This window comes from Pongo pygmaeus, chromosome 21, assembly GCF_028885625.2.
Source record: "Pongo pygmaeus isolate AG05252 chromosome 21, NHGRI_mPonPyg2-v2.0_pri, whole genome shotgun sequence".
Lineage (NCBI taxonomy): Eukaryota > Metazoa > Chordata > Mammalia > Primates > Hominidae > Pongo > Pongo pygmaeus.
Window position 1 is genome coordinate 39,447,628 of NC_072394.2, and position 17,987 is coordinate 39,465,614.

General features: G+C 40.5%; 1 protein-coding gene across 2 annotated transcripts in view; it reads right to left on the bottom strand.

The window, feature by feature from the left end:
* The window catches only part of RBL1 (RB transcriptional corepressor like 1), a 93,897-nt gene that overhangs the window by 18,710 nt on the left and 57,200 nt on the right, over nucleotides 1-17,987 (bottom strand). For both annotated transcript variants that reach the window (XM_054467759.1, XM_063659446.1), the window contains 4 exons: nucleotides 16,234-16,500; nucleotides 13,695-13,906; nucleotides 3,689-3,865; nucleotides 1,689-1,760 (listed from right to left, as the gene is read on the bottom strand). In XM_054467759.1, coding sequence (XP_054323734.1) covers nucleotides 1,689-1,760; nucleotides 3,689-3,865; nucleotides 13,695-13,906; nucleotides 16,234-16,500 — 728 coding nt within the window. The remainder of the gene's footprint in view (nucleotides 1-1,688; nucleotides 1,761-3,688; nucleotides 3,866-13,694; nucleotides 13,907-16,233; nucleotides 16,501-17,987) is intronic.

Consider the following 17,987-nt stretch of genomic DNA (forward strand, 5'->3'; position numbering starts at 1 on the left):
AAACAAACAAAAAACAAAAGACCTGAATTAATTCCTCCTCCTTTTTAATTCCTTACACAACAATCAATTGGTCTCTTTTTTCTTTTCTTTTTTTTTTAGAGACAGGGTCTCACTCCATGGCTCAGACTGGAGTGCAGTGGCACAATCATGGCTCACTGTAGCCTTGACCTCCTGGGCTCAGGCGATCTGCCTGCCTTGGCCTCCTTAACTGGTGGGATTACAGGCGTGAGCCACTGTGCCTGGACAAGAGTCATTTGTTCTTAATGCAGCTTGTTTTTCTGCCCCCAGCCCATTCCCATCTCCTTTCAGATGGCCACATGAAAATCTTTTCCCTTCCCTGCCCCTAAACTATTTCTCACCTCTGAGATTGCTGGAAAGGCATGATCCATTCCCCCTTGTACTGTATTATAGGTTACTGGTATTAAGAGGATATTCAGGGAGCCATGGCTTGGCCCATTCTTGACTCACACTAACCTCACCTTAATGATCTTCAACGACAATCTAGAGCTTTCTAGGCTCTGTTCCTGAGGGATTTTCCTGAAGAAGCCCAGAAACTCTTAGCTTCTCACAGGATATAAAAAATACCTGTACTTGGTTCTTCAAGTGTCTCTATATTGCTTGCTATAATGTATTTTAGGGCTTAAACAAAGCTCTCTTAGAAGAGGATATAACTACTAATACTGAGGCCACATCTCTATTTTGGTCTGCAGTCTAGGCCACTACCTCTCTCTTTCTGTCTACAATTTCCAGGGCCAGAGAAGAGGCCATTATGCTTCCTAAGAGCAGAGCAACTAGGTTCTTGAATGATCAAACCCTTAAGATAATTTACTTGTGTTCTTCAGGTACAATAATAACAACAATATGACATTAACATTCATTAAATGCTTATTGTGTGCCAGTCCACTCTGCTACCATGACTGAAAGGTTTCATGGAATTTTCACCACAGCCAGAACAATATAATCAGAAATGTTTAACATCTATTCAAAGATGCAAATGTTAGGATGCTTAGCAGATGGCAAAAGAAGCTGTAGTTAGGTTAATGAATCCTCAAATTTCACTGGGTTTAAATATCATTAAAAAAATAAAGTCTCATATAATTAAAGAATATTATTATTATACATATCTTTTTTTTTTTTGAGACAGAGTCTCGCTCTGTCGGCCAGGCTGGAGTGCAGTGGAACGATCTTGGCTCACCGCAACCTCCGCCTCCTGGGCTCAAGCAATTCTCCTGCCTCAGCCTCCCGAGTAGCAGGGATTACAGGCGTGTGACACCACGCCTGGCTAATTTTTGTATTTTTAATAGAGACAGGGTTTTACCATGTTGGCCAGGCTGGTCTCGAACTCCTGACCTCAGGTAATCCACCTGCCTCCACCTCCCAAAGTGCTGGGATTACAGGTGTGAGACACCACACCCAGCCATTATACATATCTTTCATTAAATGAACAAATGGAATGGCAGAACTTATGAGAACTATATGAAAGTATATGGATGAGTCGGAAACAGTCAGACTTCCTGGCTTCTATTGAAACTGTCCTTCAATGAAATTATCTCTTGAGTTTAATGTTATCCATTAAAACAGAAAATCTGAAGTATATTAAAACTATAAAATAAGTTTACCTTTTATATAACTTGTCAGTGGAAAAGAGTAAATCTATTTTTGGACAGCAGGAAAAATATGTAACTCACGTGACTATTAGCTTGGGGCTGATTCCTGTAACTTTTCATAATTTCTTGAAAAGTTCTTTCTTCTTTTGTTACCTAAGGAAAATAAAAACTGCATTTATCAACTGCTTTTTGAAAGAAAAATGGCTCTGAACAAAACTTCAATTATAAGTTGGCACTGAGAGCAACCTTGCAGAAAACCATTAACCCCAGGCCAGTCCATGACTAAAAACCACTAACATTTATGATTTTTTCTACCTTTAAAGTTCAGGCTTTGTGGCCTGTGGGGACTCACTTAATAGTTTCATTAATCAAAAAGCAGTGAAACTGCTATGGTGTGACTCTACTGAAAATCCATTTCTTTATATAAAAAAAGATATAAGAAAACTCAGATCTGTTTAATTCCCTGCAGTCTCCAGTTTTATTAATTTTTAAGTACTTACTTAAAAGTAAATTAACCACATACAAAGGATTAAAAATATCTTACAGTGATGATTCTCAATCAACCTGAGTGGCTATTACAGGATTAGGTTTTAACATTTCAGGACAGACTGTAGGGTTTCTAATGCTTAGACGGAAGTCACAGTGGTGGCCAAAAGGAAGAAAATGGATTAGCGATCCAAAAAGGAATTCCTTCTGGGATCTCTGTGATCATAAACTTCACTTAAGTCACTCTTTTCCCCTGCTTCACTGTCTATTAGTGCTAAACCTGTCCTCTATAATGATGAGCTAGAAATGGCAAAGCCTGAACTCTTAAGTCTTCTGGGAAACACACGATTACTTAGTAACATTTATCTTTTAATTTTTTAATTCTTTTTTTTTTTTTTTTTTTTTTTTTTTGAGATAGAGTCTCGCTCTGTCATCCAGGCTGGAGTGCAGTGGCATGATCTTGGCTCACTGCAACCTCTGCCTCCCGGGTTCAAGTGATTCTCCTGCCTCAGCCTCCCGAGTAGCTAGGACTACAGGCGCGTGCCACCATGCCCAGCTAATTTTTGTATTTTTAGTAGAGGTGGGGTTTCACTGTGTTAGCCAGGATGGTCTCAATCTCCTGACCTCATGATCTGCCTGCCTTGGCCTCCCAAAGTGCTGGGATTACAGGTGTGAGCCCGCGCCCGGCCCTTCAGATTGAGTTTTCTAACTGCAACTTCATCATTCTGCAAATCAGCAAGATTCACTTTAAACACATACTCTTGAGGCTATCAGATGCAATTTGGTTCCTTGAGTCCTGGTAACTACTGTCCTTCCAGTATTTCTTGTATTGAACATAGTTGGTGCTTTTTTACATCAAACCAATCTTTCTTAAAAAATGAATCAACTATTTTCTTCTTGGCTCCCTTTCTGTTGCGTTTTGTATGGTGCATGTTCTCGTCAACCACCGTAGTGCTGCGGTAACAATTATTAAGATCTATTTTTTACAGAGATTTCAAAGAGGCATTGTGGGAGGAGAGGTCACAAAGGAGTTTAAAAACATATGCTGTCTCAAAAAGCTGAAAAATCAAGTCTTAACTGTATACATCTGCTAGGACTGCCAGTGTGGCCAGTACGGTCAAGACAAATGATTGTATCAGATATATGAGAATTTTAAACAACAAGCAAGATATGTTATTCTATGACTTAAAACACGTTGTAGCAACTAGAAAGTAAAATGCTCTTCTGAGGCAGCACAATAAATCACGAGAAAGCAATACGCAATATGATACAGAAACTTTTATTTTCCTTGAGACAGGGTCTTGCTCTATTGCCCAGGCTGAGGTGCAGTGTCATGATCTCGGCTCACTGCAGCCTTGGCCTCCTGGGCTCAAGAGATCCTCCCACCTCAGTCTCCCAAGTAGCTGGGCCTATACATGCAAGCCACAATGCCCAGCTGATTTTTATATTTTTTATAGAGACGAGGTTTCACCATGTTGCCCAAGCTGGTCTCGAAATCCTGGGCTCAAGCGATCTGCTCGCCTTGACCTCCCAAAGTGCTAGGATTATACATGTGAGCCACCATGCCCAGCCTCTTCTCCCGATTTATACATTACCTTTGCCATGATATAAAAGGCACAAAGGAGGAGCTGATCCAAATGCCTGTCTTTCATTAGATCAGGGCAGTGAACTAAAGTGAATTCAAAACACGTCCATATCTTCCTTCGTAACTCATTTGAAACATCCAGTTTTAGACATAGATCACGTAAGCGTACACTTGCCAAATGATAGACCTAAAATAGAAGGTAACACATTGACGCAAAACACCAAGTAAATCATTTCTCAAATTTTTATGTCTTACCAAGACCAAGATTAAAAAACATAGGCTGTTGATATACTAAACTAAATACAATTTCTGTTCTATCGCACTAGTTCACTGATATGGCAGGAGGATATAGATTAAAGCAAAACTACTTGAAAATTTTTTTAAAGATGTCATCTATTACTCTATGCTGCCAACTATGTAAAGTAAGAAAAACTGAAATATAGGATTTACCTGCATCATGACAATTATGAACACAAAATTTTTCCTTTCTTTTTTTTTTCTTAGGTGGATTCTCGCTCTGTCACCTAGGCTGGAGTGCAGTGGCACAATCTTGGCTCACTGCAACCTCTGCCTTCTGCATTCAAGCAATTCTCCTGCCTCAGCCTCCCGAGTAACTGGGCTTACAGGTGCATGCCACCACACCTAGCTAATTTTTGTATTTTTAGTAGAGATGGGGTTTCATCATGTTGGCCAGGCTGGTCTTTAACTCTTGACCTCAAGTAATCCATGCACTGCAGCCTCCCAAAGTACTGGGATTACAGGTGTGAGCCCCTGTGCCTGGCCCGAACGCATAATTTTTCAAAGCTCAGAAGTCTCTGTCTATTCTCTTTGGGTTCAGGTAAAATTGCTAGGGGGCCTAACATGCCAAATAATAAATGTTTGACTCCAAAAATGAGTCAGAAAGCAAAACCATTTAAAAAATTGCTCCTATATTCTACACTTTTTATGAGCACAATGGGAACAAAACAGGAATGTTAAAATAAATAAGATACAAAGTTTTTTTTTTTTAAAGCATGTGAAAATAAATTCAGTTCAATTCCCTGGCCCTAGATCCTGCAAGACTGTTTTTTTATTTCAAGACTTGATAACCCTGATGTGGTATTCCTAAACCAGACTATTCTATTCAAACTATTTTTTTTTTTTTTTGAGACGGAGTCCCACTCTGTAGCCTAAGTTGGAGTGCAGTGGCACGATCTTGGCTCACTGCAACCTCCAACTCCTGGCTCAAGTGATTCTTGTGTCTCAGCCTCCGGAGTAGCTGGGACTACAGACAAGCGCCACCACGCCTGGCTAATTTTTTTTTTTTTTTTTTGTATTTGAGTAGAGATGGGGTTTCACCATGTTGCCCAGGGTGGTCTCGAACTCTTGAGCTCAGGTGATCTGCTGGCCTCAGCCTCCCAAAGTGCTGGGATTACAGGCGTGAGTCACCGCGCCTGGCCCAAACTATGTCTTCAAATTTCCAGATGGAAAAAAAAAGTAAGTTACCCCTTACAGAAAATTATCTTTGGCAGAAAAATACCTACAAACTGAGCTTAAAAACTAATTTAAGCTACTCAGTAATCTAATATAAAGAAAGACAAACAGTTGACTCCAAAGCCACCAGTGATTTATTTTACAGCAAACAAATTTTCTGCATCCTCTCCCCTTGTTTCTGGTCCAGCCATGCTGAGGAAACAGTAGGGTCAGAGCAGAGAGAAAGATGCTAGAACTTTATATTCATGAAAGGAGAAGATAAGAGATATAGTCCTAGCTAGAATAATTAAAAATAATATGTAAGTAATACTTGGTAAAGTATCTTTTACAGAGCTGATCCAATGCTTACAGGATACACATACGCTGGAAGGCTTTTGATTCTAACATTTACAGTAAATTCTATTTAGGCATAGAACACCAGCATCACACTGAGTTCAGCATAGATAATTGTTATAATTTACTCAATGAATGGTTATTTTGAATTTATTATAGATTCAGACATTTCAGTTCCTTTTATATTTTCTAGCTTCTAATCTATATTGAGTAGGTTATAATTAAATGAAAGGAAAAGGATGTTAGATTCTAAAACAACATTCAAAATAAAGAATCCAAAAAAAGTCTTATTTCTGTCCAACTTTGGTTAATTATCAAAGGAAATAATTTGCCATTTTGAAAATTAAAAATGGTAAGTAAATGGGGAAACCGCTATATTTTCAAGCTCTGTTGTTAAAACAGTCCTTAGGCATAGGTGGGGGTGAAGGGACAGAGGAGAGAAGCCAGTAAAGGTGGTGAAAAGAGCAAGACTCTCCCTCAACCATCCTAACTGCCAACCAAAGCAGCCCTGCTTTCATATATTTTGTTTATACTTCTGAAGACTATTTCATTCAAAGAAGGGGCTTCCCTAAAAGATGAAATTCCTTGGAGAATCAGTTGCTCCAAAACCCACAATGTAATGAAAATAAATGAGCTATAATTGAAAGGAACAGAAGACAAAGAATGGTTGTAGAAGCTATAAATGAGTTGTTTTCCAGTGTCTGTCTCCTCTTCTGCAATAACAGAACCCTTAACATTTACACCCACCTTCCTATAATAAAGACTATATTTGCCCCTTTGAAAATTCTGCCTGGGCACGGTGGCTCACATCTGTAATCCCAGCACACTTGGGAGGGTGAGGTGGACAGACTGGTTGAGTCCAGGAGTTTGAAACCATCCTAAGCAACATAGCGAAACCCCCTCTCTACAAAAAATTAAAAAATAAGCTGAGTGTGGTAGCCTGTGCCTATAGTCCCAGCTACTCAGGAGGCTGAGGTGACAGGATCACTTGAGCCCGGGAGGTTGAGGCTGCAGTGAGCCATGATCTTGCCACTGCACCCCAGCATGGGTGACTGAGCAAGACCTTGTCTCCAAAAAGAAAAAAAAAATTCTACAAATGGCTACATGACTTAAGTGGGAAATAAACAGCACTGGTGTATGTAAGTTCTAGGACAGGTTCTGAAGGTGAGGAGGCATGCTCTTTTTCTTCCTGCTGGCTAGAATGCAGATAAGATATCTGGAAGGGAAGCAGTCATCATGGACTGAGTTAGAAACCTGTGTTGAGAATGGCCAAAAAAACCTTGAAGGGACCTGGGGTTTTTTTTTTTTTTTTTTGAGATGGAGTCTTGCTCTGTCGCCCAGGCTGGAGTGCAGTGGCGTGATCTCGGCTCACTGCAACCTCCACCTCCCAGGTTCACGCCATTCTCCTGCTTCAGCCTCCCGAGTAGCTGGGACTACAGGTGCCTGCTACCATGCCCGGGTAATTTTTTTGTATTTTTAGTAGAGATGGGGTTTCACCATGTTAGCCAGGATGGTCTCGAACCCCTGACCTCATGATCCGCCCGTCTCGGCCTCCCAAAGTGCTAGGATTACAGGCGTGAGCCACAGACCTGGCCAGGACCTGGGTTCTTAATGGTCGTGGTAACCACAGCAGTCCCATACTACTTACACAGACTTTACGTGAAAGATAAATTCTTCTCTTGTTTAAGCTACTATTATTTTCAAACAGCTAAACCGAAATCTAAGAAATAAATAGATAATCACTATGCCCGAGGTCAGAAAACACATTAGAGGTACTGTGAAAGAAATAGGATTTGATATAAAAACGTAAAAAATAATCCTCATGTTTTATCTTAATATAAAACTATCTAATTCAGAGTGTGGGCTGAGACCTTCCATGACAGCAAGTGACAAAAGAATGGAGAAAAACATGATTGAGGAAGAGTATAAATTAAGGAAGATTTATTTAGCATAGAGAAAAAAGGACATATAAAAAAATTATTGCCGGGCGCAGTGGCTCACGCCTGTAATCCCAGCACTTTGAGAGGCCGAGACGGGTAGATCACGAGGTCAGAAGTTCAAGATCAGCCTGGCCAAGATGCTGAAATCCCGTCTCTACTAAAAATACAAAAATTAGCCGGGCGTGGTGGCACACACATGTAATCCCAGCTACTCAGGAAGGTGAGGCAGGAGAATCGCTTGAACCCGGGTGGCAGAGGTTGCAGTGAGCCAAGATCGTGCTGCTGCACTCCAGCCTGGGTGATAGAGCAAGACTCCGTCTCAAAAAAATAAAAAAATAAAAAATAATTATTAGGCCGGGCGCAGTGGCTCACACCTGTAATACTAGTACTTTGGGAGGCTGAGGTGGTGGATCACGAGGTCAGGAGATTGAGACCGTCCTGGCCAACGTGGTGAAACCCTGTCTCTACTAAAAATAAAAAAATTATGTGGGCATGGTGGTGCGTCCCTGTAATCCCAGCTACTCGGGAGGCTGAGACAGAGAATCGCTTGAACTAGGGAGTCGGAGGTTGCAGTCAGCTGAGATCGCACCACTGCACTCCAGCCTGGTGACAGAGCGAGACTCCATCTTTAAAAAAAAAAAAAAATTATTACAAGAACAATTGGTTGGGCATGGTGGCTCACACCTGTTGTAATCCCAGCACTTTGGGAGGCTGAGGTGGGAGGATCGCTTGAGCCCAGGGGTTTGAGACGAGCCTGGGAAACACAGCGAGACTCCATTTCTACAAAAAAAAAAAAAAAAAATTTAGCTGGGTGGGGTGGTGCATGCCTGTGGTCCTACTAGTCAGGAGGCAGGAGGATCTCTTGACCCTGAGAGGTAGACTGCAGTGAGACATGATCGTGCCTCTGCACTCTAGTCTGGGCAACAGAGCAAGACCCTGTCTCAAAATAATAATAAAAAAAGGACGATTAGTAGAGAAATACATTTAAATTTGCCTGTAGACCCAGGTACTTGGAGGGTAATGAAGGAGGGTCACTTGAGCCTAGGAGTCTGGGCTCTAGCGTGCTATAACTGTGCTTGTGAATAGTCACTGTACTCCAACCTGGGCAATAGAATGCGCTAGCCAACCAAATAGTTGTGGGATGCACTGCAGTCATGTTTGGTTATAAATATCTGATTAACATGTCTATCTTATCAGAAGCTGATGATTCAAAATGTGCTTGTAAGAGATAGGACAAATTCGAGTTATGTCTAAGGTCAACAGTTTTTAGTCCTTTTCCATTAATATTAAAATAATTTAGGCATTATAATAAGAACTGGTCATATGCTAATTTAAAAGGTAACACACTAGATTTATTTTATTTATTTTTGAGTTTTGGAGACGGGGTCTTACTCTGTTGCTTGGGCTGGAGTGTAGTAGCACCTTCTTAGCTCACTGCAGCCTCGAAATCATGGGCTCATGTTATCCTCCCACTTCAGCCTCCTGAGTAGCTGGGACTACAGGCATGTGTCACTATGCTGGCTAATTTTTTAATTTTTTGGTAGAGACTGGGTCTCGCTATGTTGCCCAGGCTGGTCTTGAACTGCAAGACTCAAGTAACCCTCCTGCCTCGGCCTCTGAAAATACTGAGATTACAGGCATGAGCCACCATGCCTGGCCTAGATTTATAATAAAAATTATGAGTAACAACTGGGCATGGTGGTGCATGCCTGTAATCCTAGCACTTTGGGAGGCTGTGGTGGGCAGATCACCTGAGGTCAGGAGTTTGAGACCAGGCTGGCCAATATGGTGAAACCCCGTCTCTACTAAAAATACAAAAATTAGCCAGGTGTGGTGGTGGACACCTGTAGCCCCAGCTACTTGGGAGGGTGAGGCAGGTGAATCGCTTGAACCTGGGAGACAGAAGCTGTAGTGAGCCGAGATCACGCTACTGCATTCCAGCTTGGGAGACAGAGTAAGACTCTGTCTCAAAAATAAATAAATAAATAATGGCTTGGGTGGTGACTCACACAGTAATCCCAATGCTTTGGGAGGTCAAAGAGGGAGGATCACTTGAGCCCAGGAGTTCAAGGCTACAGTGAGCCATGATCATGCCACTGCACTGTAGCTTGAGTAACAGAGCAAGACCTTGTCTCTAAAAAAAAAAATAAATAAATAAAAATATAGCCTTCTCACAGTATCCCATCAATCTTTAGAATGATTCTTCGCTAATTAAAATTCACCCATGAGATCCAACATGTATTTGTCCCACAGTGAACTCCATTCTACAGCAACATAACACAACGGAGTTTCAGCAAACTCCAGAGGCTGGCCAACTACTTACTCAAAGTTACAAAAGAATACAAGGTGGCAAAAAACTTAAGTTAGATCTGAAAACAGAATCAAACCCTGTGAGCCTGAGTCTAAACTTACAGCTCACCAGGATCATAATGTTCTCTTGAAAGGTCAAATGTATTTTTTAAGTGGCTAAAGGTACATTACTTGATAGCAAAGCCAGACAAAGAAAGCATAAGAAAAAATACAGACCACTATCTCTTATGAATATTGGTGCAAAAATCCTCAACTAAATACTAGTAAAACAAATTCAACAGCATATGAAGAGAGTTATTATACACCATGACCAAACAGAACTTATTCTTAGAAGGTAAGGATAATTTAAAATAAGGAAATCATTCTGTATAACACACCATATTAAAAGGACAAAGGGAAAATGGCCATATAATCATTTCAAGCGATACAGGAAAGCATTTGACAAAATTTAACACCCTTTCATGATAAAAATACTCAAAAAGCTAGGAAGAGAAGGAAACTACCTAAACATTATAAAGGATATACAGTAATCCCTTCGTATACACAGGAGATTTCTTCCAGGAGCCCCTGCATATACCTGAATCTATGCATACTCAAGTCCTGCATTTGGCCCTGTAGAATCCCCATGTACACAAAGATGGCCCTCTATATACACAGGTTTCACATCCCTCAAATACTGTATTTTCATTCTGTGTTGGCTGAAAAACATCTGTATATAAGTGGACTTGTACAGTGCAAAAACATGTTGTTCAAGGGTCAACTGTATATAAAAAACCCACAGCTGACATCATACTCAAATTGAAAACCTGAAAGGTGTTCCTCTAAGATCAGGAGTAAGACAAGGATGTTTGCTTTCACCACTTTTATTCAACATAGAACTGGAATTCCTAGCCAGAGCAATAAGGCAGGAAAAAGAAATCTAAATTGCAAAGAAAGAAGTAAAATTATCTTTGTTCACAGATGACATAATCTTATGTATGGAAAACTCAAAAAACCTAAAGAATCCATAAAAACTGACAGAATTAATAAATAAATCAGCAAAGCTGCAAGAAAATCAATACAACATTTCTTGTGTTCCTTTACATTAATGAACAATCTAAAAAATGAAATTAAGACAACAATTCCACTTACTTATTACTTACAATAGCAGCAAAAAGAATACAATACTTAGGAATGATCTTAAGCAAGGACTTGTCTTGCAAAAGACATATACAGAAAACTGCAAAGTGTTGCTGAAAGAAATTAAAGAAGACGCAAATGAAAAGACATCCTATGATCATGGGCTGGAAGACTTGATATTCTTAAGATGTCAACACTAGCCAATGCGATCTCCATATTCAATGCAATCTCTGTCAAAATTCCAACAATGTTTTTGCAGAAAGAGAAAAATCCATCCTAAAACTCATATAGACGCTCAAGAAATCTTAAATAGCCAAAACAATCTTAAGAAAGAAAAACAAAGTTGGAGGTCTCACAACTCCTGATTTTAAAACTTATGACACAAAGCTATGGTTATCAAAACAGTGTGGTACTGAATACAGATAGACATATAATCCAATGAATAGAATAGAGAGCCCAGAATTAAACCCCCATATCTATGCTCAAGTGACTTTTCAACAAGGATTCTAAGCTCATTCAATGGAAAAGGACAGTCTTTCAACAAATCATGCTGGGAAAAATGGATATCCATGTGCAAAAGAATGACTTTAGACCCTTATCTAACACCATATACAAAAATTAAAATGGGCTTGGCGTGGTGGCTCATGGCTGTAATCCCAGCACTTTGGGAGGCTGAGGCGGGCAGATCACTTAAGCTCACGAGTTCGAGACCAGCCTGGGCAACGTGGTGAAACCCTGTCTCTATAAAGAAAATTCAAAAACAGGCCCGGCGCGGTGGCTCATGCCTGTAATCTCAGCACTTTGGGAGGCCATGGTGGGTGGATCACCTGAGGTCAGTAGTTTGAAACCAGCCTAACCAGTATGATAAAACCCCGTCTCTACTAAAAATACAAAAATTAGCCAGGCATGGTGGCATATTCCTGTAGTCCCAGCTACTCAGGAGGCTGAGACAGGAGAATTGCTTGAACCTGGGAGGCAGAGGTTGCAGTGAGCCGAGATTATGCCACTGCACTCCAGCCTGGGCAACAGAGTGAGACTCTGTCTCAAAAAAAACAAAAAAACCCCACAAAAAACAAAAATTAGCTGGGCGGGGTGGCACATGCCTGTAGTCCTAGCTGCTCGGGGGGTCGAGGTGGGAGGATCATTTGAACCCAGGAGGCGGAGGCTGCAGTGAGCTGTGACTACACGACTGCACTCCAGCCTGGGTGATAAAGTCAGACTCTGTCTCAAAAAAAATAGACATAATAAATATAAGAGCTAAAAACTATTAAACTCTTAGACGAAAACATAGGGGAAAAGTTTTATAATACTGGATTTGGCAATGATTTCTTGTGTATGACACCAAAAGCACAGACAAAAAAATGAAAAGAATAAATTGACTTTATAAAGATTAAAAACTTTCATGTGTCAAGAACACTATCAACGGAATGAAAAGGCAACCCACAGAATGGGAGAAAATACTTGTAAATAGTATATTTTATAGGGGATTAATATCTAGAATAAATAAAGAACTCCTACAATTTAACAAAAACAAAACCCAAAACCCATAATTAAAAAAATGGGCAAAAGACTTGAATAGACATTTCTACAATGAAGATATACAGATGGGCAAAAGCACATGAAAAGATACTCAATATTACTAATCATTAGGGAAATGAAAATTGAAACTATAATAAGATGTCCCTTTACACCCATTGGATGGCCATTATCAAAAAAACAAACAAACCAGAAAACACGAAACATTGGCAAGGATGTGAAGAACTTGGAACACTTGTGCCTTGCTGGTGGGAATGTAAAATGGTCCAGCCACTGTGGAAAATGGTACGGTGGTTCCTCAGAAAATGAAATACTAAATTACTCTCCCATTTCTGGGAATATACCCAAAGGAATTGAAAGCAGAGACTTGAATAGATACTTGTTGTTATTTTTTTTTCTTCTTAAGACAGGGCCTCGTTCTGTTGCCCAGGCTGGAGTACAGTGGTGTGATCTCGACTGACTCACTGTAGCCTCAACCTCCTGGGCTCAAGTGATCCTCCCACCTCAGCCTCCAAAATAGCCAGGACTATAGGCATCTGTCACCACACCTGGATTTTTTTTTTTTTTTTTTTTAAATAGAGATAGGGTCTCACTGTGTTGCCCAGGGTGGTCTCAAACCCCTGGGTTCAAGTGATCCTCCTGCCTCAGCCTCACAAAGCGCTGGGTTTACAGGCATGAGCAACCACACCTGGTTTGAACAGACATCTGTACACAAATGTTCATAGCAGCATAACTCACAACAGCCAAAAGGTAGAAGCAACCCAAATGCCCATCAACAGATGAATGAATAAACAAAATGTGGTATTAAAAAAAAAGTATATTCATACGATGGAATATTTTTTGTTCTTTTTTTCTCTTCTTCATACAATGGAATATTATTCAGCCTTGAAAACGAAGGAAATTCTGGCACAAGCTATAATATGAATGAACCTAGAAGACATTATGCTAAGCCAGTCACAAAAACAACAAATATCATATGATTTCACTCATACGAAGAACCTAGAGTAGTCAAATTCACAGAAACAGAAAGTAGAATAGTAGTTGCCAGAAGCTGGGGAAAGGGAGAAATGGATACATAATTTCAGAATGGGAAGATGAAAAAGTTCTGGAGATAGACTGTAGTAATAAAGCTGCACAACAACGTGAATGTATTTAATACCATTGAACTGTACACTTAAAAATGTTTAAAATGGTAAATTTTGTTATGTATATTAGAAAAAAAAAAAGACCAAAGTCTGTCTCTGTTACTCAATCTTTCTTCCATTGATTACATAAATTCTTTTTAAGTGCTATAAAAACACATACCTTTCTGTAAAATAGTGCTAAGGACCCAGTTCTCTTTGGCCTGTTTATTCCAGTTGAATGTACCTCTTGTGCTTTAGTCAGATTGGTCTGTTTTGGAGAAGCACCAATTAATGAATGAGCAGTAAGTGATACAGGACTCTTGACTTTGGACTCTTGATTTGTATTCATGGAAATAGGTATCAGCGTGATCTCTCCAGCATCATTTGCAACACCTGAATGTATAAGCATTATTAGAAATAATCTGCATATGTTCTAGGAAAGTTGTCAACTATATATATTTTGACAATTATATATACATATATCTGTGTGTATAAGAAGGCTAGAAAATAGTAATTCTAGGTTATGACTAAATTTTATTTTTTTTTTTGAGACAGGGTCTCACTTGGTCACTCAGGTTGGAGTGCAGTGGCACCATCTCAGCTCACTGTGGCCTCAAACTCCTGGGCTCAAGTGATCCTCCCACCTCAAGCCCTGCAAATAGCTGAGACTACAGGTGCAAGCCACCATGCCTGGTAAATTTTTTTTTTTTTTTTTGAGAGGGAGTCTTGCTCTGTCGCCCAGGCTGGAGTGCAGTGGCATGATCTGGGCTCACTGAAACCTCTGCCTCCCGGGTTCAATTATCCTGCCTTAGCCTCCTGAGTAGCTGGAACTACAGGCGCATGCTACCACACCCGGCTAATTTTAAAAATATTTTTAGTAGAGACGGGGTTTCACCATGTTAGCCAGGATGGTCTTGATCTCCTGACCTCATGATCTGCCCTCCTTGGCCTCCCAAAGTGCTGGGATTACAGGCATGAGCTACTGTGCCCAGCCTGTATTTTTTTTTTTAAGAGATGGGAGTTTTGCCATGTTGCCCAGGTTAGTCTCGAACTTGTCAGCTCAAGTCATCTGCCTGCCTCGGCCTCCCAAAATGCTAGGATTACAAGCATGAGCCACTGCAGCTGGCCTTTTTTTTCTTTTGAGACAGGCTCACTCTGTCACCCAGGTGGGAGTGCAGTGGCCTGATCTTGGCTCACTGAGACCTCTGCCTCCCAGGTTCAAGCAATTCTCCTGCCTCAGCCTCCTGCGTAGCTGGGACTACAGGCATGCGCCACCACACCCGGCTAATGTTTTTTCTGTATTTTTAGTAGAGATGGGGTTTTATCACATTGGCCAGGCTGGTCTCAAACTCCTGAACTCAAGTGATCCACCTGCCTCAGCCTCCCAAAGTGCTGGGATTATAGGTGTGAGCCACTGTGCCCGGCCCCCCCCCGGCCCCCCCTTTTTTTTTCTTTTCTTTTTTTTTTTTTTGACAACGTCTTGCTCTGTTGTCCTGGCTGGAGTACAGTAGCGTGATCACGGCTCACTGTAGCCTCAAATTCCTGGGCTCAAGTGATTTTTCCTGCCTCAGCCTCCTAAGTAGCTGGGACCACAGGCACACATCACCATGCCCAGCTAATTTAATTTTTTGTAGAGATAGGATATTGCTATGTTGCCCAGTCTGGGTCTCAAACTCCTGGGCTAAAGTGATCCTGTTGCCTCGGTCTCCCAAAGTGCTGAGATTACCTGTGAAAGCTACCATGCCCCACATAAATCCTTATTTTCTAGAAACAAGAATATTCGGTTTTGTTTTTATACTTTAAATTTATTGGAAAAAAAGCAAACTTTGTTCTCTATTTTGTGTGTGCCTGGGATGCATTTATAGTTTAAATTTATTGGAAACAAAAGCAATTTTTTTTTTTTAACATTTGGAGCACTTGAGCTGTTAGTCAAAAAACAGAATTTTCGCTCAATACATACATATTGGAAAGCTCAGATAAGAACATTTTAAAAGTAGCTCAGGAATTTGAGACCTGGGCAACATGGTAAAACCCCATCTGTACCACAAATACAAAAAATTAGCTGGGAGTGGTGGCACTTGCCTGTGGTCCCAGCTACTCAGGAGGCTGAGGTGGGACGATCACTTGAGCCTGGAAGCGGAGGTTGCAGTGAGATGAGATCATGCTGCTGTACTCCAGCATGGGTGACAGAGTGAGATCCTGTCTCAAAAAATAAAAAAAGAAGAAAAGAAAAATAAGTCTAAACAAACAAAGAGGATAGTAAATTTATAAAATTTGAAAATTAAAAAAAAAAACCACTATAGGTTCAAAATGAAAAGGTGGGGCACAGAGGATTTATAGGGCAGTGAAACTACTCTGTATGGAGCTATAGTGACAGATACATGTCATTATACATTCTCAAAATCAATAAACTATTCACCAAGAGTGAACCCTAATGTAAACTATGGGCATTGGGTAATGTGTCAATAATGTAGGTTCATCAACTGTAACAAATGTAGCATTCTGGTGTGGAAAGGGGGAATATGAGAAATGTCTGTACCTTCCTCTGAATTTTGCTGTGAATCTACAACTGCTCTAAAAAAATCAAATCTATTTTTTTAAAAAAAGTATAGGTTCAAGAAAAAATAATGAGTTACAAAAACCATGTGATCTAATCCACTAAGACATTTCTTAAATTTTTATCTCAGAAAAAATACAAAACAAATGCACTATAATGTTACCATGTAATGGAATTGTAACTTTATGTCCTGTTGTTCCTGTTACTGGGGCTGTGGCCATTGTTAGAAGAGCTTGACCAGGTAAAACTGATATATTTTCAGCAGTAATGCTTGAAGAAGGAGCGATTTTCAATTTTGTTCCTTCTGTTATGATCTTGTCCATAAGCATTTCCTTTGGGGGTTCCTCTCCAAAGAGTCTTCTCTTAGCACTCCCTGCGGTAGGAGAACTGTAGCGTTCATGGACAGAAATTGGAGACAATGGTTGCATATCTAAAAAAAATAATAATAAATTTAAAACAGAAATGTATTCCAAAATAATAAATTAGGTTTACTCATTCACTCAACAGATAGTGAGTTACTTATGCTGGGCACTAGCTAGATATGAATAACATGGCCTTTGCCCTCATGGATATGTAGTCTACTGGGAGAAAGAGGCATGAAATAAGTCACTACAATAAAACGTGAAAATTATGATCACTCATCTTCCTGGTTTCTTGAACCTCTGCCTACGTTAAAGGGGCAAAACATTAAGGACAAAGTAGAGGTTGAGAGGTAGAATGAAGTGAGCACTAAATTTTAGTAGTAGTCCAATATCTCCCAGTCTTACCTAGTAGAGAGCACCTGAGAAGAAGGGAAGCAAAAGCAAAAATCAGGAATTTGGGTCACGGTTTTGCCTCTTTGTGCATATTTGCACTCCAAGCAGTTTAAGGCAGTAGCTCTGGCTTTCTAATTTAGTAGATATGGAATCATCTTTAGTAAATCTATCAGAAGATATGAATAAAGATGATATAAATCTGCTTACCTTGCCTTAATCTGAGGGTTGGCAGTACCGTGTTGATCAAAAATAAAGTAAGGATTATGGATTTTGCCTCTCTTCCTGTGCTATTCTTTCACAGCATCTGCTTTCCATTCCCTCTCTACCAGCTGCACGGGTTTTTCTAGCCCCTTACAACTCTACATCTTTTCTACATCTTTTTCCACAATTCTTCCCTCAACCAATTATTCCTTACAGGTAGTTCAATAATACGCTTTTAAAACAAAAGTATTTATTTATTTATGAGATGGAGTCTCACTCTGTCACCCAGGCTGGAGTGCAGTGGTGCGATCTTGGCCTACTGTGACCTCTGCCTCTTGGGTTCAAGCGATTCTCCTGCCTCAGCCTCCCAAGTAGCTGGGACTACAGGCATGTGCCACCATGCCTGGCTAATTTTTCTATTTTTAGTAGAGATGGGGTTACACCATGTTGGCCAGGCTGGTCTTGAACTCCTGACCTCAGGTGATCCACCTGCCTCAGTTGGGATTACAAGCTTGAGCCACTGTGCCCAGCCTTCATTATTTATTTTTACATTCACTAGATAATTAGATAGTCATGTAATCTATTTTCTTTTCTTTTTTTTTTTTTTTGAGATAGAGTCTTGCTCTGTTGCCCAGGCTGGAGTGCAATGGTATGATCTCGGCTCACTGCAAGCTCCGCCTCCCGGGTTCACGCCATTCTCCTGCCTCAGCCTCCCAAGTAGCTGGGACTACAGGCAGCCGCCACCATGCCCGGCTAATTTTTTGTATTTTTAGTAGAGATGGGGTTTCACCATGTTAGCCAGGATGGTCTCAATCTCCTGACCTCGTGATCCGCCCACCTTGGCCTCCCAAAGTGCTGGGATTACAGGTGTGAGCCACTGCGCCTGGCCCTGTAATCTATTTTCAAAACATGCTCAAAAGGTATTAAAATGACCCCTGGCAATGATTTAGAAGCTCTCTGT